Below are 26,708 nucleotides of genomic sequence, written 5' to 3' on the forward strand. Positions count from 1 at the left end.
CTTTATTATTTGCTACACACTTAAAAAAAAAACTTAAGCTAAATGTAAAAACCTGTATCTAAATAGGAGCCATTTTGTAATTATGCAACTTTTAAATCAACTAGTCTAATAGACTAGGGTAATTGTATAGTTCATAACTAGTCGACAGCAGTAATTGTGGCTACAGTGGAATTTATAGTCTTTCATAAATAAGCTTGTTAAAATCTTAAAATAAGTAGCATAAGACAGTGAAATATATATATATATATATATATATATATATATATTTGTTTGTTTGTTTGTGTGGACACACCTCATTCAATGTGTTTTCTTTATTTTCATGAACATTTACATTGGTAGATTCTCACTGAAGGCATCAAACCTATGAATGAACATATGTGGAGTTATGTACTTAACAAAAAAGGTGAAATAACTGAAAACATGTTTTATATTCTAATTTCTTCAAAATAGCCACCCATTACTCTGATTACTGCTTTGCACACTCTTGGCATATATATTAGAAATATTTAAAAAATATTCTTTATTTTAAAAAAATATTTAAAAGTTCCTATCTTTGTTTTTCTCCCCCTGTTGTATTGAAAAGAGCATTGAGTACCCTCCGTAGTATCAGGATCAAATTTGAAATTTCTGGATAGTCACAAGCCTACCTGATAGTTATAATCATATTGTAACATAACCCCAGAGGTGGAATGGGATGCCAGATGCTGGGGATTTTTCATATGCATGATGTAATGAGTGGTGTCCATTACGTGAAGAACCACTATGGCATTCCAATACATCTGAGAACTCTGAGATATATATATTTGAGGTATGGCTTATTATTAATCAATGGGATTAATAATAATATGTGTTGCATATTTCAAAACTGAAAAATATATGTTTTAAGTGAAAAAGTCATTGTGAAAGACTGCAGCATAGCAAATAGTGGACATAAAAAAATCTGCTCTCTGCTTTTAACCTATCATCCTTAGTGAGCAGTGGGCAGCCCTGAAAGGCACCCGAGGAGTATCGCTTTGATCAAGGGGACCTCAGTGTCACCTTGGCGTTTTGGGATTTTGAAACCTTTTGGTTACGATTCCACTTCTTTATCCCCTATGATGTCAAAATTCTACTTTTTGGCCTCAAAATGCAAAGGCAGACAAAAGGTTGCTGAATTCCAGGAAAAGAACACATCACTAGCGATTAAGAAGGGGGTGGATTCATCATGCTGTGGGAACAGGGAACTTTTTGTTGCAGAAAGATTGAAGAATGGAGAAAAATCCCCCAAACAAGCCATGTTACTTTCTAAAATGGACCTCGTTGGGTCACCAAACTTTTTCTTCGGGGGTATTTTGCACCTGTAAACATGTGATTGGTTCATCATATCTCAGACTATATCAGAATTCTAGTTCATATCAGTTTATGTGCTATACTGTACATTGCAGAGGAAAAAGGCTTGTAATGGTCATATATCAAATACATTTTTCCATACTGAAATTAAGACTAGTCTCCCCTGGTAGATAGACCGGGTGAAGGAGCTGGGTTGGCATGTGTGCCGTAATAAAGGTCGTGATAGGGAGGACCGCAAGGCCACCAGCTCTTCACTGTGGAAGAGCCTTCTGTGGCTCTGCCATCTCACCACGCTTCCACAAACACAATGGCTCCAGCAGACCTACACACTATCACGCGTTAAATGTTCTGTTGTGGACAGGAGTCGCCTAATTCGAGCCAAATCGGTGAAGTCCCACGTCTCACGCCGGATGGCTTCATGTCGCATCTGTACCTCACCTGCGACACCGTAGCACGAATGTAAAAAACGGGGGACGCGTCCGGAGCTTTGAGAGCGGGGACCGGTGGATCAATGCGATGCCTCCAGCTCTGATGTATCAGGACCATGTGACGGGCAGAAATGCCAGCAGTAGCGTCAGCTTCGGTCCTTATTTCTGCAATCAGACGCGGCGCCTACGGAACAAACTACACGAGTCCAACTGACCTGACGAGCGTCGTTTTGTAATGACGTTACGTAGCCAATCTGATTTGCTTAGCAATCAATAATTGCATGCGACACAGGAGTCGTTTAAACCCGAAATGGATGGACATTATTATTCTGCTTCATTAGTTTGAACGAATTTCTGTCTGCTCTTCAGCTGCCTGTCGTCACAGGCATCCTTTGTATCTGGTTTAACTTTGTTACGAGCTCCAGGCCTAAATGATTCAGTCAGTAACAAACAACGGAATGAAAAACAATACGAGTATAAAAGACGAAAAATATATTTCACGGGATTTTAATGAGCCTCGTAGAGCTGCTTCGTATAACTTCCATTGTGTGTTTAATCACCGGTCCTCGTTTCTCCCTCACAACTCGCTTGAGGGACCGTTAGCTAATAATGAACGTTTCTTACCTTCCCCTCTTACGTCTTCCCGAGCCGCCCTCCTCTTCCTCCGACGCACGGATTCATTCGCCGCCGCTTGCTTGCTGCCTCTCACTTTTCCATACCGCCCATTGAAACTTTTTACGGATGTGCCGGAAACCGTGCGGCCGGCCGGGCGGAACGTCGGTATCTGTAGTTCCGGGACTGCGCGCATCGGGATTTTGGGGTGCACGCGGGGTGTACACCGGAAACTACATTACCCAGAAGCCCTTTTAAAATACAAGATATCAACAAAAATGTATATAATATGCATTATAATTAGTCTTAGTATTGCATTTTTTATGTTTTTTGATGTTCTTTACAACACACTGGAATTCAGTTAAATTTGGATGGTTGTCTTCCATAAATGCTCGTATGTGTGGTTAATTTAGCGACAAGGCTCTATTGCCTGATTTCAGATACTCAGGGTTCTGCGGATTTTACATCCTCCTTTTCCCTTTGAGTCAGGGATGCTGCGTCTCTGACTGTAATGTGTGTTGTATTCCAATGGAGCAAAAATAGCTGGTGCCCCGTTCGTATATGTAAATTCACAAGTTAATTAAAAACGGAGGGTTCGAGCCATACGCCCTCTCTTGCATCGTGCTCCTCATTGTTGCTCGAAGTTAATGTCAAATTTTTACATAGAGACCTAGTGAGGCGAGATAACTCCCCTGGATCTGTATTATACTGCAGCGCCATCGTGTGGACGCTTTTAACAGAAATACTATTTTAATATTTTGTTTGAATTGGAAGATTTTTGCCATGTATCATATTGCTCTTATTGCATTTTACAGGCAGAGTGTTCAGATATGTGAGTTTGATGTGGAAAACAACAGAGTTTTAGAACGTTACACGTTACTGTTGGAAAAAAGGGGAAATCTTTTAACAGTTCCCTTATGCCATTTTAGTGTAGGAAGTCACTGTCTGAAAAACATATGATTACCACAGTGTAAACAATAACCGTCTTTGTTCTATGCAGGTAACTGAGATCGGTGCTGAAGTAAATTATGTAATTATGTAAATTACAGTAGCACAGGTACAGGTAATATAAAAGCATCTTGTCAATGTAATTCAAATTCATGTTTTGTTCACTTTGTGTCCATAATCCTGTTACAGCTTCCTGGTTCATACAAATGTCATGACTGTTTTGAGACCAGCAGCTCAGCCAGGTAGGGTGGTGCAGCACCAATTAAGGATTTAAAAACCAAGAGTGTAATTTTAAAATTAATTCTGTATTGGAATCCAGTGGAGTGAGGCCAATATGGGCTACATTAGTCATATAGCAAAAGAATAAAAGTTTGACATACGATTGGATTTACCCTAACAAGTATTTTTTGCTGGTAAAAGCAGGAGGTTAGAGAGTCTTTTGTGAGTGGTAAGTGAATATTTCATTTGCATAGCAATAAAATGATGACATGTTTTTGAAATATGGACCCAGGTGGAAACATATAAAAATGATAAACATCATAATTTATGTATGCAGTGGAAGAGGAGACAGACCCGTTTCCAAATGAGAAAGTTCTATTAATAAACCACTCGGATTCCCACCCACTAATCCAGCCTAGACAAAAGTATATTATTGTCAATGGAATCAAGGGCTGCCGACAGGCCAAACAACACCAGAAGTCAGTAACTAACAGCATATCGATAAAAACCCTGGGTAAATATGGTCTTGCCACGCATCTCAGTAGGATTCAGCACTCTTTGACTAAGCCACTCCAAAGTCAATCTGTTTTTCTTCAGCCAATCAGAGGTATGTGATTGGCTGGGCAGTGGTGGCCTAGAGGTTAAGGAAGTGGCCCAGTAATCAGAAGGTTGCCGGTTCAAATCCCGATCCGCCAAGGTGCCACTGAGGTGCCATTGAGCAAAGCACCGTCCCCACACACTGCTCCCCGGGCGCCTGTCATGGCTGCCCACTGTTCACTATGGGTGATGGGTTAAATGCAGAGGACAAATTTCACTGTGTGCTGTGCTGCTGTGTATCACATGTGACAATCACTTCACTTTAAGAGGTGGACTTGCTAGTGTTTTGGATCATTGGCCTGCTGAAGAACCAAAGATCGTTTTTTTTGCTGATGCAGCAAAAAAAACAGACCATCACACTACCAAAATCCTAGTTTACTGTTAGTATGATGTTCTTTCTCTGAAATGCAGTGTTTCATTTACAGCAGATGAAATGGGACGCACACCCTCCAAAAAAGTTCAGCCGACAAGACATCTCAAAACATCCATCCAGTCCTTCATCCATTTACACTGGGCCTGCCTGGAAGAGCGCCTAATTACATTGCTGTTTAACCAAGGTGGGTTTGGCATGACGAATTCTTAAAGAAGCAACAGTATCATTAGCAGTTAAACAAATAAATTAAAAACAGATGCAATTATATTGACAATTATATTGGCATCTCTGTCAGCATCAGCTCTAGAAAGGCGAGATGATATTTATAAGGCTGATGCAAAATTAATTATGACTTTTAATGCAATGTTTCTGATTACCAGGGTGGGCCAGAGAGGTAAGAAACACAAACAAAGCAGGATATTGGTCAGACAGAGAGCTTTTCTGAATCTGTATATCACGATATTGTTTAAAAGAACATGGTCCAGGGTACAGTGGGTACAGACCCCCTTAACTTTTTCATTCTTTGTTATATTGAAACTATTTGATAAAATTGTTTAATTTTGGTATGGAGATGGTAGAACCATCTCAAGGATGGTCAGAAGAAATAAACAGCTAAATAAATGAGTGTCACAGCAATAGGTTTGAATACTTAGGACCATGTGATATTTCAGTTTTTCTTTGTTAATAAATCTGCAAAAATGTCAACAATTCTATGTTTTTCTGTCAATACGGGTGCTGTGTGTACATTAATGAGGAAAAAAGTTACATAAATGATGGCTACAATATAACAAAGAGTGAAACATTTAAGGGGGTCTGAATACTTTCCGTACCCACTGTCCGTGCACACGCCTCGTCATGCCCGCATGGACGTGACAGAAAGACCTGACCCACATTTGGACGCCACCTGATGCAGCCCCGCTGAGATCGGAGGAGCCGCGACTCGCCGGAAGGACGCCGCCAGCTTCCTTGTCCCTGGCCTTCCATGGCTTCTTGTTCAGCAGGGTCCCGACCCCTGCCTCTCAGTCCCGTGTCTGGCGGCGTTGAAGGTGAGGAGCGGCCAGTCAGCGGGGCGAGCCGGAGACTGACAGGGAGCGGCGGACGCATGCGGACGGCGGATGAGGTGCTGGTACCACACTGGCCCGAAGCCGTCTGCACTGGAGAACCATCGCTCATCCATCGTGAATACTGGACCTGTCATTCATTCATTCATTTATCATTCCTCACAGCTGTTAATCTCATCTTTTTCTTCGAATCGATTCCGTTCGACTCCTCTTGTCCACTCGAACCATTCAGACTCTGTGTTTTTGACTTTCCTCCCTCCTTCATGGACTGCTTCGTCTGGCCCGCCAGGGGTCGTGCCATAGGAGGGGGGATTCTGTCACGATCCAGTCCGAAATGGGGCGTTTCATTGTTGTCATGTGAAATGTTCCCTAATCATTTTCACCTGTGTTTAATTGTATAAAGCTGCCCTGTTCGTTTCTGTTCGCTGTTAGGTCTTTGACGTTATTTTCCGTGTTCACCCATGTCAACGTCTCGGAAGTCTCCCCTGTCCTGTGATTCACTATTAAACCCCTGTTTCGTGATGTCAGGTGATAGCGTCCTTCATTTCTCGCCACTGCTCTCCGTTCACCTGCCTCGTCATGCCCGCATGGACGTGACAACAGCACTGTAACACTTGACCTAAAATGTTTTGGTGTGAAGTTAGGGTATTACAAGCTGATAGTCAATCACAAGTCGCCATTTACACTGGCTGCGTTAAGACCGAGCTCCACCAGATGTCCAGCACTTCATCACTGCAGTGTGCTACATTGAAATGCCACACACTCACACATTTTTGTGACATAGGGGTATTGCATGGATGGCAGCTAAAAAAAATACTTCATATTAATTTTTACTAGTCTGTAGTCACGTGTTTAACACATTAGACTCACAAAGGGAAATTCAGTCTAACTCACCTGAGTTACAGCAACGTGACACAGCAGTAGAATGGCTTTCTTCAGAGCAGCATTACAGGGTTTACTTACCCTGCTGCCCACAACCAACAAAATTTAAAACCGATCTACCTCTTTTGGACATGTTCCTGCTGCGCATTTACATGCTGTTTATGTTCCATTGAGACACGCCCATGTTAACTTGTCAGTCACATTTTAACCTACTTACATACTGATATGCACCCACCTAAGCAAATTCTATCATAAAACCCTTTTTTACAATAACTAATGTGCTGCCAAATTATTGTCATTGCTCACCTTATAACTCTTTAAACTTTGCCTAGAAAAATGAGGACACCGCAGTAAGGTTTCTAGTTGTTTGTTTTTGTTTTGACCTTTAAACTGACGTATGAGAGGACTAAAATTGCTTTATTCATCATTACAAAGCATTCTTTATCAGAAGTAATCGAAAGGTCTACAACTTCATCAGCACACAAATGAACTAATTATGTAACGCAAAGTCAGTTTGCATTTTCAAGACAGTGCAATGTAGGCCACTTTGGTGAATAATGGAGAGAAAAGATGTACAGATCAACCTCAGCATTATGTCATGCAAGTGATTTTTGTTTATGATCATAAAGGCAATCTGATCAAACTGATTACAAGGGAAGTGCAAACATGCACCAGACCACAGTGTTAACTTGTTTGGCCCAATGTAATGATTAGCTTATTGGTGGGGCAGAACCGACAAATGACTTCTGTGCTCTTACCCTTTAGGGACTTTGAATGATAGAGTTTGCATTATAGCAAACTAGAACAGTCAATAATGAAATAAAATGAAATGATAAGAAACAAATCTTTGCTCAGAACCACTTGATTAAATACTGTGTTCCTATTCCCATATGATGGTGTACAATTCTGACTGAAGACTTGTGTGTCTCCTCTGAGGGTGATATGGTAACTTTAGTCAGGGGAATCTTTAAATTCCTTTTTAATTCCTTTAAAACAGTCTGATGTCAGCTTCTGCATGATAACTCACTGATAACACTACACTATGACAGCAGAGGACTGTTACCAGCCTTCATGGGCGGTTTTCAGACATTTTGCCATTCTTTAAATACTTTTAATATTGATCCATTTGTCTGTTAGTTAATGTATAAACTTTAAACATTACCTTTACTAGTCATACATAAGTCTGTGTGAGCTTGTGCCAATGCGGTTATTTAATGCATTGCTTTCTTGGGGCATTTAATGCCAGTGGTTTGAGGTTTTGTGTGTTCCTTTTAAAGTGGTGAAATGATCTTTAAAAAGCATTAGGTACTTGCCAGAGGCCTGTGGTCTGCAGGGGGTTTGTTGGCATTTGGTAAGGCTGAAGGGTGATGAACGAAATGCACAGCAAAGCACACAAAGCCAGCAGTCTGAACTAAATGGACAGTGTGGTGCACAGAAGACTGTTAGATATACATCTCTTCAAGCTATGCTGGCAGTTTAAAATGATTTAGTGCTCAATCTGTGATGTAAGATCCTTCATTCCAGCTGTGTATAGACAAGTACGCTTTCCATTCTGACTCTGTTTTACTGGAGCTGTAGTGGGACTTTCCAACAAGTATTTGATGCCTTTTTATGTAGACATTGTCCTGTAACTGGTGGAATAACATTTAAAAAAAGAATTGTGGGTCAAAACAGAAGTGATGATGGTCTGGAGAAATTAGAAGGTTTCTGGTTGAAGAGGGAATTTAAAAGGAGAAAGGTGTTTGGGTGCTGGAGGAAACAGACCCTTTGTCAGTCAGATGTTAAAGACATTAATTATGGAAAGTACAGTAGAATTATGTAAGAACCACCTATTCAAATAGACCAAAAGTGTCAAAGCCCTGCCACAAGAAAGTCAGACATGAAAGAAATGTAACATGTTTCAATTTTTTTAATGATTTGTTGATTGACAGGAATGTCAGTATATTCCTGATGAGCTGAGTGACAAACGTAAAACTATGTATGCATGCATCCTACATACTAGTGTACTAGTACTAGTGTCAACAGTTGTAACCCCAAAAATTGCTAGCTCATAGACAACTGTTAAAAACAGAGCAGGAAATGTTGTGTGGTACACAAGGCACCTGTGGATTCCCAAGGTGAAGCATGTGCTGAAACACACTGCCTCAAGCCTGCATTGTGAGCAGGCATATGGGCTGCAAGGCAGAAGGGACCATCAGCATGTTTATATAGTAGGAGAAAGTTACTATTACCCACATGCACAAGAAGGGCATTAAAGTAGGCAAGAAACAATTTACAAATGTAGTAGTGTTTGCAGGAAGCAACTACAACTACTGCAAATGCAGGAAGAAGCTTGTATATAAATGGCCCCAAATGACCTTGCCAGGCAGTGGTGGCTTAGCGAGTAAGGAAACAGACCCGTAACTACAAGGTTTTCCAGGTTCAAATCCCAAACTAAGGGTGTGGGGGCTTACTGTTTGCCAGACATGGCATCAGTAAGGGAAAAAATTAAACAGTGCTGATAATGTGAAACACTGCAGCACAGCACATGGTGACACAACTAAACGTGTCCTCTGCTTTTAACCATCACCCTTGCTAAGCCATGGGACTGGGAGCAGTGTGTGGGGAAGGTGCTTTGCTCAGTGGCACCTCAGTTGCACCTTGGTGGTTCAGGAATTCGAACCGGCAACTTTCTGGTTATGGGTCTGCTTCCTTACCTGCTAGGCCACCACTACCCTGTTAAAGTTTACAGCGCCTGGTATTCCCAGGCAGTCTCCCAACCAAGTACTAACCAGGCCCAACCCTCCTTAGCTTCCAAGATCAGACGAGATTGGGCGTTCTTCAGCTGGTATAGCCATAAGCAGGAAACCCAATTTGATCAGGTAATAGCAGTCCAAACAGGAGAACAGTTCTGAAATCACACAGGCTTTTATAAGACAACAGAGGAGAAGCGGCTTTGAAATCTTGGCAGTTGTACACCTATTTCACTCAGGGTTAACTGAATGGTACTTTTAAAATCTGATAGTCTACAGTTTTGTTACTCTGGTCTCATCTATGATTGAGTGTAATACTAATACTCTTTCTGTTTCAGTTGTGTCCATCTACAGCAACATTTCCCAACCTTTTTTCCCTGAAGCCCCCCCTGCCTGTCCAAGACTAGACTGGAGCCCCCAATCCCAATTCCTTCCCGCAATCACACATAAAAAAAAAAAAAGAAAGATTAATTACAATGAATCAATTGGAGGTTTTTGAGCAGGTTTAAAATATATTCACCAACTGCTTTCCTCCATTTCACCTTCTCAGCATTCATTTTTGCATCTCTCATGAAAATTAAAATGCATCAGCTGACAACGGTGACTGAGAATTGCAAATCAAATGATATAATCAAAAATGTTTAACGTTTTATAAAACAAATGCAAAACATGTTTACCAATAAACAAAATTTAAGCAGCAAATCATATGAAAAGGATAGGTTCTGTAGCCTGAAAGTTTGTGCTTGCTGACCGAGCCCGACTAAAATGATAGAAATTGAGTACAAACCCAACTTGACCCAAGCAAAGATTTACAGCTCTAGTCCATATAGCATACAGGCGTATACTGAGTTTCGGGTGTGTTATTGGTTATATATCTAGTGCTTTCCGTCCCAGGTTGGATTTGCTGCGTTCTTGCAAAATTTCATTCACTTTAGGTGTGTGTACTTTACGTACTGGAGAAAAATATAAAGATTTTCTATTCCATTATCAGTTGGGGGAGTCAAGTTGTGAGTTGTGCATCTTGCATGGGAGGTTCCACAATTATGTAACTGTTGAATCCCTCAACCAAGGAAGTAGAGCTGGAGGCAGGAAATTATTCTGTAGTGTTGTTGCTTTGTTTTAGTAAATAGTGGAATAATCTGAACAAACTAATTGTGTGCACCTCAATTATGGTTATTTACATCTTTGTACATCAAATATGTGGATGTGAGGTTTCCAGAAGAACATGGGCTGAACAAGACTGTGTTTAATAATAATTAATCACCCATCATCTACTTTATATCACTTCTTCCCATTGACCCTCATACACTCTTTTCCTGAGTTCCTTTGGGAAAGGCGTGCAAGACATCCTGTTTCCCTGTGTTGTAAATGGTCATCGGTGCACCTGAAAATGTTTGCCGTGAGTGAGCAGCTCATAGATACAATGGATCAAAGTGTCAGTGGGTCAGCTTAGGACATTCTCAGGATAAAATAATAGTTTGTGCATGTGGAAATTGATTGTTGACTGTTGTAAGTACATAATAGATTTTAGAGGTTTAGTTTTATATACAGTATCTCACAAAAGTGATTACCCTCACATTTTAGTAAATATTTTATTATATATATTTACCATTGATGTGACACTTTGATACAATGTAAAGTATTCAGTGTACAGATTGTATGACAATGTCAATTTACTATCCCTTTAAAGTAACAAAATACACATATATTTGACAGAATCTGTATTGGCTGTAACACCCATGAGATTGTGATTTTAGGCTACAACGTGAGTACACCCCTAAGTAGTTTTTCTTTTGGCAGATTGTCTTAATTTTATTTTAAGTGTAGTCTTTGCTTCATGCTGGTATGGCCATAAGCACCTGGTTTCAGCTGACTATATGTCTGGGCATTTTAGGTATATTTTATTCAGAATTATCCATGACAATTTTAGTCTAGTTTTACTCAACATAAACTAATGACATCTAAAAATCTAATTGGAGTCAATGACAATTTTATTAGTAATACTTATATATAGTGCTGCACGATTAATCTAATCGCAATCGTAATCGCGATGTCAGTCTGTGTCATTACATGAACGCAAAAAGCTGCGATTTAAAAATGATTAGTACATTGATTGGATCGGCAACATATCGATCCATTCTCTCATCCTCAAAGTTTGCGAACTGACTGAAGTCTCACTTCAGTCGGATGTGACGTGATTGGTCACATGACTTTCGATTCGGAGACATATGGTTAGACGCCGCATGACGCGCTGCATCGTACATCAACGTCGCCGCCATATTGCGATAGGCTCTGTTGTGGCGTGAAGCGTATACATGTCTATGGAGAGAAGTGCATAAAAATGCCTCACTCTTGTGCTGCTTGGGGCTGTACAAACCGCTGTACACTCCAAACCAGATCCAGGGGGATTACATTTCATAGGTAAGGCTGGACAATTGATTTGAATATATTTGGCCATTATAAAATCCCGTTTTATAAGTCTTAACCTTAGCTAAGCTAGGCTAAGCTAGCGAAGCTATGCATTCCTGTGTTCAAGTCAGCCTCCAAACAACGTTTTGGTTAAACGTAAGAACTATAATACAGGATTTTGTAATGGCCAAATATAATCAAAACAGTTGTTTAGCCTTACCAGGGTTTGTCTTTCGACAGTAATGTAAAATATTTTTTTGTGATTTATTTAATTTTGTAGAGTATTGTATTTTGAAAGCACTGGGCATTTCAGGTTGTTATAAGTAGTTTGTATGTTTCACTTTGAAATTAAACATTTCACTATTAGTATGCGACTTTTCATTGATATACAAGCAAGTGTCCTTTATCATATCGCATATCGCAATTTTGATCTCAATAATCGCAATATGTCTTTTTCCCCAAATCGTGCAGCCTTACTTATATAGGGCTGGTAGTAGCCTAGTGGGTAACACACTTGCCTATGAACCAGAAGACCCAGGTTCAAACCCCACTTACTACCATTGTGTCCCTGATTGTAAGTCGCTCTGGATAAGGGCGTCTGGTAAATGCTGTAAATGTATATATTTAATACTGTCAATATAGTAGAAGTAACTAGTAGAACAGACAAAACCATTTCCTTTTAGTAAAACCCATTTCACAATTAAAACAAGGTTATCTTATTGTTATATTGTTGTTGCATTGTAGAATCTACATCCATAACAGGTGCTGAATTTCTCCCCATGTTTTTCTGACACATATTCTGGTTTCTTTTCCACTTCATTTTAAAGAAAGTGTGTCCGAAGATTGCTTCATAATTTTCTCCCAGCCATCTGCCAACCTACCATATCACCTACCATATCAATGACCCACCACAAGCATTCTGAAATTTGAAGAATATTGCGGAAATACTACATAATAATTGCTTGATTAAACTAGAGGAAATTAAGTCTCATTTTCATATAGTTTCAAATCACGGTTTGACCTGGCACACCCAAATATATAGTGAGGGTCTGCTGGGAACGCCCGGCAGAAGAACCTGTCAAGATGGCCTTTAATTCCCACCTCCGGCAGAGCTTTGACTGCGTCCCGAGAGCAGTGGAGGACATTGAGTCCGAATGGACCTTGTTCCGCTCTGTGATTCTTGAGTGTTGCTAGCTGTGGTCGCAAGGTGGCCGGTGCCAGTTGTGGCGGTAACCTCTGTACCTGCTGGTGGACACCAGAGGTTAGAGGAGCGTTCAGGCTGAAGAAGGAGGCCTACAGGGCATGGCTGGTCTGTGGGTCTCCAGAAGCAGCAGACAGGTACCGGACGGCCAAGCGGGGTGCAGCAGTGGCAGTTGCAGAGGAAACATTTTGGGCGTGGGAGTAGTTTGGCCATGGAGAAAGGGAGGGGGAGCTGCTGACATTGACTGGGGCTATAGTTGGGCAGTGGAAGGAATACTTTGAGGAGCTCCATAATCCCACCAACATTCCAAGGATGAACCAGGGCTGAGATACCTGGGTATGGACTGTCCAATCTCAGGGGCAGAAGTTGCCGAGGTAGTCAAACAGCTTCACAGCAGCGGAGCCCCGGGGGTGGATGAGATCCATCCTGGGTATCTCATGGCTATGGATACTGTAGGGCTGTCATGGTTGACATGTCTCTGCAACATTGCGTGGACATCGGGGGCAGTTCCGGTGGAGTGGCAGATTGGGGTGGTGGTCCCCAAGAAAGGGGACCATAGGGTGTGTTCCAACTATTGGGGGATAACACTCCTCAGCATCCCTGGAAAGGTCCTCTCCAAAGTAGAGAGGAGGTTCCGGTCGATAGTTGAGTCTTGGATTGAGGAGGAGCAATGTGCTCTTCGTCCTGGCCGTGGAACTGTGGACCAGCTCTTTACCCTTGCTGGGGTGATGGGGGGCATGGGAGTTTGCCCAACCAATCCACATGTGTATTGTGGATTTGGAGAAGGCTTATGACCATGTCCCCAGGGGCACCCTATTGGGGGCGCTTCAGGAGTATGGGGTGGATGGCCCTGTACCAGAGGAGCGTGAGCTTGTTCCGCATAGCCGGCAGTAAGTTAGACCTGTTCCCGGTGAGGGTTGGACTCTGCAAGGGCTGCCCTTTTTCACTGGTTTTGTTCTCAAGTGGAGGAGTTTAAGTATCTCGGGGTCTTGTTCACGAGTGAGGGAAGAAGGGAGCAGGACATTGACAGGTGGATTGTGGCAGCCTCTGCAGTGATGCAGACACTCAATCGATCAGTCATGGTGAAGAGGGAGCTGAGTCAGAAAGCAAAGCTTTACCGGTCGATCTAAGTCCCAATCCTCACCTATGGTCATGAGCTTTGAGTAATTACCAAAAGAACGAGATCGCGGATACAAGCGGCCGAAATGAGTTTCCTCCGTAGGGTGGCTGGGCGCAGCCTTAGAGATCGAACATTCGGGAGGGACTCAGAGTAGAACTGCTGATCCTCCACATTGAAAGGAGCCAGTTGAGGTGGTACTGGCATCTGGTCAGGATGCCTCCTGGATGCCTCCCTAGTCTCAGGTGTGAATGGGGGCAGGTGTCGCTCTCACACTGTCTCATGGTCACTGTAGTCCAACATAGATCCTAGTGTCAAAGAACTCTCTGAGGAACTGAAAAAATTACTTTGTATTAAAGTGTCATAGAAGCCCATTAAAGAAGCCCATTGAGACAAACTGATTTTGATTTTTGGCTAAATAAGAAATAAATGTTCAGTGTTGTCCCAAGGACAAATATAAGAAAATATTCACTTTTGTGAGATACTGTATGTAAGTTTGACAGTCATGGTATGTATAGAATAGAATGCCTTTCATTGTAACTATACGCATGTACAATGAAATTAAAAGCAGCTCCTTCAGTGCAGAAATGAATGTAGTAAATAGAGCGGAAAATACAAAAATACAATACAATACAATAAGGGCCAGGATTATATACATAGGGGCAGAATGAATAATAGAGTAGGGATTTAGAATAGGGAATAGAGTAGGGTTACATGTTATTGCACATCAGAATTATTGCACAATTATTTCACCCTTACAAAGCATTTATGCTGCATGTGCAGTGAAAGCTAAAACTTAGACCTAGTGGTTGCAGAAAAAGACTTAAGGCAGTGAGAATCAGAATACTTAAATAATCCCAGAGAAAATTGGGTGGTAGTAGCCTAGTGAGTAACACTCGCCTATGAACCAGAAGACCCAGGTTCAAATCCCACCTACTACCATTGTGTCCCTGAGCAAGACACTTAACCCTAAATTGCTCCAGGGGGACTGTCCCTGTAACTACTGATGTTAAGTCATTCTGGATAAAGGCATCTGATTAATACTGTAAATGTTAAATTGCTGCAAAGATCCATTGGGGTTCCCTTTGCTGAGGTTCCATATTCACTTACCATGGCTAATTTCTGTTTGTCATAAAATTATAACAGCGTTGTTTCTTAGTGATTACAGTTTATATGACCTTGCATGCCATTATTTTGTACCTCAGTCATGTCCTGGGGTGATTTGGAACTTATGAAATTAGTGGGAATTCTTGTGTAATGCCCGACTCAATGTATTATTACTCAGCATCTGTACAGCAACTGCTGTAATCTTGGGCAATTAATCTAGAACAGATAAAAAAATAAATATTTTGTGTGGTAACTCCCTTCATATAAATTGCCTTCCACCTTGTTTGCTCAAACCAATGGTGCTCAATTGCTCTCTTATATTAAAAATAAGATGAAATCTCTCTTTGAGGCTTTCAAACCCAAGAGCACTGGACCAACTGTCAAGCATGGTGGTGGTAACATCATGCTCTGAAGCTGTTTTGCTGGAACTATGAACGCAGACAACATCCAAGTAGTTAAACATCACATCTAATCAAAGGGGCAGTGGTGGCCTAGCAGTTAAAGAATCGGCCCCGTAATCTGAAGTTTGCCGGTTCGAATTAAAATCCGCTAAGGTGCCACTGAGCAAAGCACCATCCCCACACACTGCTCCCCGGGCGCCTGTCACGGCTGCCCACTGCTCACTCAGGGTGATGGTTAAAGCAGAGGACAGATTTCGTTGTGTGCTAGACAATTGGACAATTTTTTCCAAACAGACCATAACTCCAAACACACATACACATTGTTGTGGAATAAAGCAGGTGAACAGTAAGCTTTTGGGATCTCTTTTCAAGAGGCTGACCTATTGAAAATTTGTGGATTGTAAGTAAAAGCTGGGTCAGGGCCAAGAACTGGTCAAATACCAAACCAATATGATGCAAGAAGCTAGTTGATGACTACCAAACGTCTTTGGTTGAGGTGCTGCTTGCGAAGGGCCATTCTAACAAAATAATATTTTGTATGTATGCATATATGTATTTGAGCCTTTATGTATAATATTGATTCCTTTGACTTTAGATATGGTTCACCCTGTAAAAATAACAGTTTGAAAATTAATTACAATGATATTTATGTATTTATTAATATTTATGATGAGTGTACTCCAATTTTTAAATTATACATATATAATATACATATATACTATATACATATATAGTACAGGCCAAAACGTTTGGACACACCTTCTCAACGTGTTTTCTTTATTTTAATGACCATTTACATTGGTAGATTCTCACTGAAGCCATCAAAATTATGAATGAACACATGTGGAATTAACAAAAAGTGGAGACCTGGCCTCCACAGTCACCTGCCTGAACCCAATCGAGATAGTTTGGGGTGAGCTGGACCGCAGAGTGAATGCAAAGGGGCCAACAAGAGCTAAACACCTCTGGGAACTCCTTCAAGACTGTTGGAAAACCATTTCAGGTGGCAACCTCTTGAAGCTCATCGAGAGAATGCCAAGAGAGTGCAAAGCTCCACATGTTCATTCATAGTTTTGATGCCTTCAGTGAGAATCTACCAAACGTAAATGGTCATGAAAATAAAGAAAACACATTGAATGAGAAGGTGTGTCCAAACTTTTGGCCTGTACTGTATACACAAAATACGTAATGTCCCACACTGTACTACCACTAATATCAATACAATCACATAGGGGTGTATGTGAAAACAAAATATTTTATGACTTACAGTCTATTAATAAGTTTATATCTGATGCGTACACTTCTGCTTAGATGAAGGTTTGAAAAGGTGAACAACACTGAAATTCAGAAAAGCTAAATACATGTAAAGGAAACAGACTGCTGAATCACAGATCAGTTATTTGAGAACATTTATTTTTACAAATTCATAAAACATAAATGAGTAAATGCAAACATGTCTGATTAAAATTCTAGAGATGATAAGATGGTAAAGATATATGCCACTGAACATTGCTTGCTAGGTGGCCAAAAAGAATAGAAAGCATTATTTAAACAAACATTAATAAACATCTGAGAATCATCTTGAAGGTGGATGTCTCACATTGAAATCTCATCAGACATGAAAGAACACATATGAATGAAAAATGTGTTCCTTAGCCAAAACAAGAGTCATAAGGGTCAAATTGACCCTCCCTCCCCAATGCCATTCTTTGAAATAACTCAAGGTGTAACACATGCAATAGCCGACCAGCCCTTTTCTGCTCAGAAGCTCTAAGCTATTTCCATTTCCATTGAACTCATGGAAAAAACAGTGCTCTTCTTTACCAAGTCCTGTTCCTGTACATTGTTGCCACAACAAACTGCTCACACCACTGCATCTCAAGCCCACATTCATCATATATATAACAACAACTACTCCTTCCTTCAAAAGGTATGATTAGTTCTAAGGGTTGGGTTTCGGCGGGGTTTCTCTGGAGAGGTGATAACATTCTCACAGCTCTGATCTGATATATGGGTTATGTTGTGGACAGATAGCTGATGTCACAGAAAAACTAAATATATATTTAGTCTTTATTTAACCACTGACTACAAGTTCCAGAGAATCAGATAGAGCTATCGTCATACTTCCTGGCTGATATTTCTTTCTTGAATATTCTCTTCCTGCTCTCTGCTCCAGTATATTCTATCCCTCTATATAATATCAGCCTGCCACTGTCCGAGGTAGGACAGCTAACTACATGTAGTCCCACAGAAGGCCCCATGAAACTAGCTTCATTCACACCCATGTGCCACTGGCCACTTCAGTCATCTTTTACCACTTTGAGTAAATTTGTGGAGTGTACGCTGTGTATTCTTCCAGAACCCTGTGTCTAGACACAGCCTCATGTGAATATCTCATGGTCCTGCACTGTGGAGCATCATTCTCCAGCTGGACCACTCTTCAGGGCGTTTGTTCTTGTGCTCGCACCCCTCTTTCATCTTCATTCCACTTTTCTTTATCTGGATGTGTGTTTTTGCACCCAGGGGAGCACCTACTCAGGTGATGCTTCTCTCCGCATAGGCCAGGCTCTGGTCTCCATTAGTTTCCTGTGAAGGCAAGTAAATGTGAGTTTAAAGCTCATGCAGAAACAAAACATTCAGGTAATTTAATGGCAAAAATGTATAATAGTATGGTTTATTTACACATATAAAACATTTACTATTAACTTCCATTACATATTACATTGCTGAAATGGGCCTCAAGCCAAGAGCATTTTTTTTATTAATCTCACTTGATGAAAGGCAGGGTCTGTGATTGGTCTGTGTGTAAATACACATCAGGATCTGCCATGTCTGAGCGTTCCGGGATGGACAAAACATGGCTCTGGGCCACCTCCACCTTCATCCTGTCTGGTTCCAATGGGTTCATCACAGTAAAGGCAGGATTCTCAGAACTGCATGGAGAAGGCAGATCGTGAGTGACCATGATTATGTGACCCATATTGTTTATACATTTTGCTTGTTAAAAATTAACTTCCTTTACAGCTTTTTCACTTTTTTTCACTCATCTTCTTGAATTTTGGGGGGGTAGCTTTTCATATTTTAATTTCTGTGAAATATTATTTGACTATACAGCTATCAGAAGCTCAGCTGGGCAACTCTGACTGTAAATCTCGACTTGTTACTGTAATTGCCTGTAACTGTCAGTTTTGACAACTGTAAATCCCCAATTCAGTTGCCTAGAGAGCTTTACGCCCTTCTGCGTAGTGGAAACAACATTTATTTTCATGCCTCTGTTCAGGGAATGTCTTTTTCAGTCAGTGGAGACACAAAGACTGAGATTACTTCACTGGCCCGGGGCTCTTGTTAATGTGGAGAGGAGAGCACGCCCTGGGTGCACACATAAAACCGAGTAATACCAGCAGTCTGTGGGTATTTTCACAGAGGGCCTGTCCCCAGAACATGGCTGCTGACGAAAGACTCCCTCACCTATAGAGGCAGAATCGGCTGCAGGTATGATCGGCAGGGTGGACACAGGTGCAGCGTTCCGTAGACCTCCGTCGGCGGCGACTCAAGGGACTCCCCAGCCCATAAATTGTAGTCTTACTGCAAAGGGAGACAGAGATAAGGGTAGAAAGAGAGAGAGGCAGGGATACAATTAGAGAAAGAAAACCCTTGGTCACGTTATGTCAGCACTACCTGGCCCTTTTCATAACACAAGAACCACCTACAGGACGGCCTGCTGGACCTTGTGCCCTACAACCATTTCAATCTTTTCTGTTCTGATATGGATGGCTGCCACATCAACAAATAAGCTGCCAAGATGAGAATAGTATGAATCACCATAAATATGTGATAAGGATAACATATAATGGCTTCGATAGTGTCAATGAATTGGTATTTTATTCCCTTTTTCTTTCGACTCACTTGTTTTCAATTTTCCTCCTTTTCTGAGTCAGCTTTTTTTTATGCACATCTCTGGCAACATTAGCTTGTCATAATGTGCAGAAAATTGCCCAAAGAAAGATTAAAGTGCAATGACTTGATTAGCATTTATGAGTGTTTATGACTGAAAAAAGTGTGTGTGTGTGTGTGTGTGTATGTGTGCAAATGCAGGTCATTGTGCATGCATGTGCACACATGTGTTGTGTTGGCAAGCATGTGTAAATCTATGTGTGTGTTGTGTTAGTTTTTCTTTTTATGTGGCTGTAGGCATGTATTTACATGCATTCTTATGCATTTGCATATGGAGGTTCTGCGTGTGCATTCTCACCTTGGAGTGTTAACCCAGACGATATCCAAATGACAGAAGTAGTGGCATTCAGTGTCCATTTGGTTGGTGCAGGAGCAGCGCTTGGTCCTCACCTTGGAGCCCCCAGCAGAGCCGCTAAGCTCCTCCTGGCTTGACAGGGGTAAGCCTGAAGCTGGAGGAAGAGTAAAGAAGAGAACGGTTTTCATTATCCGGGCCTTTCCCACATCACCCTAACATAATCTGAAAACACACACTGCAAACGCCACTTTTCAGTCTGCCAGCTCCAGTCTCTCAAACCCTTATCTGCATTCAAAAGAGAAATGGTGGCCCCTTCAATGAACTTGCAAGGGCTTGTGCAAGAAATGTGCGCAAAAAGACGTCTCATATGGCCATGTCAATATTTAAGGCTGATCCGGTGACCGTGATCACAATGTCACTCACCGCTATCATGACGGATGCATGACAGATCTTTACAAAGTAGCATGCGCTCGCGCCACTTTGGCATGTAAGCCATAGTGTAGACAGGTTAAATAAAACAGCTGCTGTGGGAAAAGCTAAATCTCAATTGGTCCACATATTTGTTCAGAACCAGCACAATAGTAATACATCAGCTCATGGTCCAACTTAACTGCACCTGGACACATAAAGTTCGAGGTGTGTTTGCATTTTCATGTGATCACAAATTTCTCTGTTAAAACAAAGTGCAAGCCTCTTTTTATCCTGATAAAGACTGCACAGTACCCTTGTCATTGACTGTGCCTTGTGATGTCTCCTAATGAGCAGGTTTAAAAAAAAAAAAACAGCAGAATGAAAATTTAATTAGTTGCATTTATTTAAATGATGTATCATTGCCCAGATTTTTATGCCAATGTCAATGAGAAAAGGATTTTAATATTTGGTGCTTTTTATAACCTACCTTCATGCAGAGTTAGATACAGAGCAAGAAGCAGGAGGAGAATAGTGTAGACTGCCAGAGCCATTTCTTCTCTTGTCTCTGTCTGAGAGCGCTGTTTAAATCCTTGTGTACACAGGAGACAGTCCCAGCCAGCACCGAGCATTGAGGAGCCTGCAGGTGCCTGCATACTGCTGCTCCAGCTCTCTTATAGGCCTGCCAAGGTCTGATATCACAGAAGACAGGCCACGCCCTCCAAAGGCTTCGGCACGCCACAGCCGGCAGTTGCACAACTGCGGCCATTACATTCCAGGAATCTTTTCTAAGCCCCCTTCGTGCACAGGTCACTGGGCCATACACAAGGGAGAGACAGGCAAAAGACAACAATGTGAGCACTGGATGTTTCTAATTACCCAGAAACCTCTCTCATCCTCCACCTCTGTCTCTTTCACCATCACCCCCAGTGGAGAAAAAGTCACCGGGAAAAGGTTACACCACAATGACCACAATGTTCCATGTTCAAACCCTGCTTACTACCATTGTGTCTCTGAGCAAGACACTTAACCCTGAGTGTCTCCAGAGGGACTGTCCCGGTAACTTCTGACTGTAAGGTGCTCTGGATAAGAGTGTCTGGTAAATTCCATTAATGTACACTAATGTGCACACTTTGGATGTGGATTTGCATTTGCTGAGATAGCAGGGGTCCTGTGGAAAGAGTGAGGGCTAGATCTTCCCCACTATGTCCTGAGGGACGTGGGGGTGTGAAAGGACACGATTGCTGTATAACTTCCTCTGCCCCCCAGAGATTTACAGTTGCCAAATGTCACAGAGGAATATAAATTATTTTCAGAATAGAACCAGAACCAGAAGAGGCACTAGGTGACTTCACTGATTAGTAAAACGCACAAATATGTAAAATGCATAGAATAAATACCCACATCTACTCTTTTTTATACTGACATTCTGTACATTCTTTCATACTGCACATTTTCAGTATTTGCACAAATATCATTACACTGGAAATCATTACACTTCTTAAGCAGATTCATAATCAAATACAGTTGTAACCTCATACAGATTTCCAATCCACCATATGGTTCTTTCATTCACAATGTTAAAGATGTTTGCGGAAGAAAGTGCCCAAGTTGAGGATTTCCCTGACGGCAAATATTCTAGTCCACATTGACAGATAATCAGGGAGGAACAAGCCTCAGGGACGGGGTTTTGCAAATCTAGTCCCCTTCCTTGTCCATTGAAAAACTCTTGGCCTGGATTTTCCAGAGGAATTGTGGTCAGACATACTACTGACATCTCTTTAATATATGCAAAAAATCTAACCACATTGTGATCTTAAAATTATTTTACCAGTGATCTCATAAACCAGTCAGTGCTTGAGTGCCATATGAGCAGAGCAAAAGAATGGGCAGAAGTACAAAAATGATAGGGAATATTTGTATGAAAAAAAAAAGGTATCATATTAATATGGAAATGCTACAAAGTAAATGCTACAGTTCATCATAGTTAACTTATTATAGGCCTGAAATTTTAACACAAACAACAACCACCACATTAAAATTTATGCCAAAATTTTGAGTAATCATTGGCTTATGTCTGCCAATAATATCAGCATAGAGCAAATCAAGGAACAGAAGTTATCTAAACCAAATATTTATATAAATGACTATTGTATTTGAGTAATACCCAAAATAATGATTTACATTTTAGCAAATATTTATACAATACAGTGAACATTCAGACTGAGTTTGGATTAATGTATGTAATTATTAAACATTAAATGATGAGGCAAAGATGCCAGAACAATAAGATATATATCATACCAATTATATTGATTGTGGAAAATGGACCCATAATCAGAAGGTTGCCGGTTTGAATTCTGAGCCACCAAGGTGCCACTGAGCAAAGCACTGTCCCCACTCATGGCTGCCCACTGCTCACCAAGGGTGATGGTTAAAGCAGAGGACACATTTCGTTTTGTCACCGTGTGCTGTGCTGCAGTGTCTCACAATGACAATAACTTCACTTTCTTTCAAATCAAACTACTTGCTGCTTTTCTCAATTTTAACAAATCACAAATCAAATATTTTTCCCTTTAGTTTTGTTGATTGATAAATTAGAAATTTGATCTTGCTACAGAGATAACAAATATGCTAAAATTAAATTATTTCTTTGAGAAATTAGAGGCTGGTTACATAACACAATGAAAGAAAGGTTTATGAAAGGACAAGACTATCAAACATTTACAAGCCTTTTTTGGTTTACTGTGCATCATTTTATCATTGTTGAGTACAACACTTGAGGGTTGCTATGGCAAAATGATCACATGATCAAATATTAATTATTCTTTTTTTATGTTATTACAACATTTCATCGTTCACACTCTCGCTTCAAAACACATATTATGATTTGATGAGGGAATTCTGGGAGGGACTAAATATTACTGTTTATATGATGACTGATTTTGCTTACCTGGCAACACATAAGTAAGAGTGATATAAATATTCAGCTAATCTGGGATCACAGGAAATATGATTTTATTGTAGTCTTGATTGAATATAGCATGTTTTATGTACAGCACATGAAGATGGAAGGCAGAATACAAAATGAACTAACATGCTACTGAATACCACTAAAAATAAAAAAAAGAAAATGAAAGGAGCAACTCCCCCTCCCGCAGTCAGCCTCTCTTCTGTAAATTGTTATTTGTCTTTAATCGTTCTTTCTGCAGCCTCCCTGCTTGTCTCGGCAGACATCAGGCTAATTATTCCCTCAGTCCTCCCTTGCATTGTGAAAGACATGCTTTCAAAAATAGACCCCGTACAGATGGCCTTCAGGGAGCAGAGATGGGTGCTGGAAGAGCAGTCACTCCCAGCACCCTCTTCTGCAGGCTAACAGGCACTGGACTGATCCTGACAACCTTTTTTTATCATTTTATGTTCCAGTGAACATTGCATGAGTGCATCAGGAAGCAGTAAAATGCATCAGGAGATGGTGGCACTGTGCCACACACGGGCACGAGCAGAGGGTTAATGTTCAATCATTGTGAGTGGAACAGAATAGAACATGGAATCATTTTATCTTTAGTTCAACATATTGCTTGACATGATTTGCTTCATGTTTCTTTTGCCCAGAATCCCTTTAGAATTTTTGTAACATCTAAACTTCTGTAAGTTCTCATGGTTTAGACAAGAAGAGTCTATCAACTGAACTGTGGATCAGACTGGAGGGGAGATTAGAAGTGAAGAAAGAAAGGCTGTTAAGACCTTGCATGGAGCCGTTTTGTCAACACATCATTTGCAGATTAATATGATAATACTGGGGCCAGTGGCATACCACTCGGCGATGGACAGGGACAGATCATTTAATGAAAACCACTGACAGCTGAAGTGAATAACATTGATTGTCTGGTTCCAATGGAGCCTGTCAAGGGGTGGGACATGTTCCACAGAAATGGAGCAGCTATTGATGTTGGAAGCAGTCTTATAATAAAGACGGAACAACTGGCTCAGTATTCTCCCAGTATGTTGTGTTTAGTACCTACTAAATGTGTTCCAAGGAAGGAGACAGTGTCTTGAGAAGAGCTGTGGAAAACTGTAAGCTGATCAGCACCAGAACACAGGCCGGTGTGTCTGCATTGGAATAGATGACACCAGGATGCATTCACTGGAAGAAGACAAGCCGGCAGAGGCTGTGTGATGCTCTAGTTAATGTTCTACTTAGAAGGCATGGTTCCTACAGTCATGTGAATGTTACTTTCAGACACATTACCTTCCCATAGGCCATCTACCTGCAAACGACCATGGCTTCTTTCCACAGGATAATGCACCCGACCACACTTCAGGAAACATGACAGTCTTCCAGGTGTAGACTTTGCCTACATAGTCTCACAATGCTTATCTGGAAAGAAACAACCTCTGGAGGGCTGTGAATACCTTAGCTTTTAATCTCTACATTTTTCATGGGTTAATGTCTTTGTAATATAAATGAACTTTTATAATAAAAGTCTAAGAAATATCTGATTCACTGGGAACCAGTGGTGTGCTAGAAATGACAAAGACAGCGCTGAGGATCATCAACAATAAAGGACATTTAGATCACGCACTGTCTCAGAAAGACAAAGAGCATAGCGGAGGACTGCAGTCACCTGCACTGTGCTTTTTCACTTTTCACTCACACACGAACAGAACATTTTACCCTTTTGATACGGTTATTTTGGTATTGTTGCACTATTATGTCTTCCTTTTCTTGTCTGTAGAGATGGTACTCAAGTAAGAATTTCATTGTGCATATGACAATAAACTTGAAATAAGCAAAGTGCACCCTCTACTGGAAAGATGAAAACAAGTGCCAAGTGAAAACATATTATTGATCCAGCAGAGGTTATATAAGACATTTTTGATTAAATTGGACACAACAGTTCAGCAATGTCTGGTGCTCATTTATTGGTTGGAGAAAGTAGAAATTTACTTTGTGTTAAATTCACAAGAAATTTGATCTGTACCAGCCCATCTCCTCACTGCTATTCATATTCAAGTTTTTGAAGAAAATGGTGAAAAAAAACATAAAAAAAAAACTTGCTAAACAAAAAGCAGAACTTGTTTTTTTTTTTTTTTTAAAAATTGAACAATAAATATTGAATATTAAAAGTTACAAAGACATAAGATCGTATATGTTAAAAATAAGACTTCAGTGCATTTGCTTAGCAAAGCTCCTCTATAAAACTTCTAAACTAGTCTGTTTTGTATCCCTTTATTCTGTCTTACAAAAGAAAAAAAAGACAATTCTATTTTCCTGTCAACAACAATTCCACTTAAACACTTATACTATATTAAACTTAAATTTATCCTAAAATTATACTATATTTTTTAAAGGAAAAAAAAATTCACAGCCATTTTTTTTTATCTACACTTCAAGCAATAAACCCATACAGAAAAGGCACAAATAACTATAATTGAGTAATACTGGACACAGAAAATTTTGAATGTACTATTGAAGTACTGATCGCTTTACAAATTTATTTGTAATCATTTTACATACATGTTCAAATATATTTTAAGACTGCAATGTCAACAAAGACACAGAAGGGATATAATTGATAAATGTATAGAAGTATCTTAAAGACAAAAGTGCATCATATTACAATCCTGAATATTGCAGAACAAACATTTAAGTTAAGAATAGTACTGAAAAAATGTATAAAAAAACAACAAAAAAATAAAAAACAAAGAATAGCATTACAAAAAAATCAAAACAAATGAAGCCAGATAGCGCATAAATGAGAACACATGGGGTTAAGATGTCTTACTATTTACTGTCTTTGCTGTGACCAGATTCAGCTGCACTGTGTTCCCCTCGATCCCCATCTGCAGCCACTGAGCCATGCCTCTTCGGAGACTCCTCCTTCTCTGATGACTGTCTAGTTCTCTGAGTGGAGGACATGGGCATTGCCTCCACACCAGAAAAAATCCCGCCTGGGCCTTCGCTGTAGCCAGTGGCCTGTAGGTCACTTTTCTCAATCATTAGCGATTGTGTCTCTTCTGAGGAAGTGTGTGAGCTGCCATATTCTTTATGAGTCGTGTGCTCTTCTGCTCTGCTAAGTGTGGGAAGTGAGGTTACCATGCGAGGGGTACTTAGCACTGATTGGCTGCTACTTTCAGACAAATTTTGAGTTCTTATCCCACTTGTCCCAGGTATGACCATTCTGGAGGGGTGGTCCCTCCTAGTCTGGAACAGCAAGATGTCCTCTTTTGGAGAGGTAGGAGATGAAGCAGTAGATGAAGAACTCCTTTCCAGTTTGGCTCTTTGCCTGGCCTGCACCATCTGTATACCCCCAATGGGGATCATGTGGTAGGGCACCCTGGCCTGGTCCTGGGAGTGTAGCGGGAGATGACTGAACATGTGGTCCACAATCCTCGGCGTACTAGGTGGTGTGGACTCTCCAGGAAAGAGGCATAGGGTTGGGGAAGCTAGGCCAGTCTCAGTTAAAAGCAGCCCCTGCCGTGCACTACCTGATCTCTCCTAAAGGAAGAGGTAGAGGACTTTAAAATTTTGGCTTTACAAACAATATTTGATACACATTATTACAAATAACATATAGGCAGGCAGTTCAGGAAACAGCCTCAGGACAGCTACATTGCAGAACACAAAAAAT

The 26,708-nt window shown here is 40.7% G+C and overlaps 3 protein-coding genes and 1 pseudogene across 5 annotated transcripts in view; all 4 read right to left on the bottom strand.

The window, feature by feature from the left end:
• Nucleotides 1–2,514, bottom strand: part of phactr4b (phosphatase and actin regulator 4b) — a 40,622-nt gene extending 38,108 nt beyond the window's left edge. Inside the window, exon 1 of the mRNA XM_028980795.1 lies at nucleotides 2,382–2,514. The gene's annotated coding sequence lies outside the window, so the exon portion shown is untranslated. The remainder of the gene's footprint in view (nucleotides 1–2,381) is intronic.
• Nucleotides 2,515–9,171: 6,657 nt separating this feature from the next.
• LOC114791418 (uncharacterized) lies at nucleotides 9,172–9,290 on the bottom strand (annotated as a pseudogene).
• An 8,222-nt stretch (nucleotides 9,291–17,512) lies between these two features.
• LOC114791062 (endothelin-2) lies at nucleotides 17,513–20,658 on the bottom strand. The gene is made up of 5 exons (XM_028981582.1): nucleotides 20,564–20,658; nucleotides 19,669–19,819; nucleotides 18,885–19,001; nucleotides 18,188–18,349; nucleotides 17,513–18,002 (listed from the first exon to the last, which is right to left on the bottom strand). Exons 1-5 carry the CDS (start codon nucleotides 20,625–20,627, stop codon nucleotides 17,948–17,950), a joined length of 549 nt encoding a protein of 182 aa, XP_028837415.1. The 5' UTR covers nucleotides 20,628–20,658; the 3' UTR covers nucleotides 17,513–17,947.
• Nucleotides 20,659–24,979: 4,321 nt separating this feature from the next.
• The window catches only part of hivep3b (HIVEP zinc finger 3b), a 79,500-nt gene continuing 77,771 nt past the window's right edge, over nucleotides 24,980–26,708 (bottom strand). For all 3 annotated transcript variants that reach the window (XM_028979763.1, XM_028979761.1, XM_028979762.1), the window contains one exon: nucleotides 24,980–26,575. In XM_028979763.1, the coding sequence (XP_028835596.1) occupies nucleotides 25,862–26,575 (714 nt within the window). In that variant the 3' untranslated portion in view covers nucleotides 24,980–25,861. The remainder of the gene's footprint in view (nucleotides 26,576–26,708) is intronic.

This window comes from Denticeps clupeoides, chromosome 5 (assembly GCF_900700375.1).
Source record: "Denticeps clupeoides chromosome 5, fDenClu1.1, whole genome shotgun sequence".
Lineage (NCBI taxonomy): Eukaryota > Metazoa > Chordata > Actinopteri > Clupeiformes > Denticipitidae > Denticeps > Denticeps clupeoides.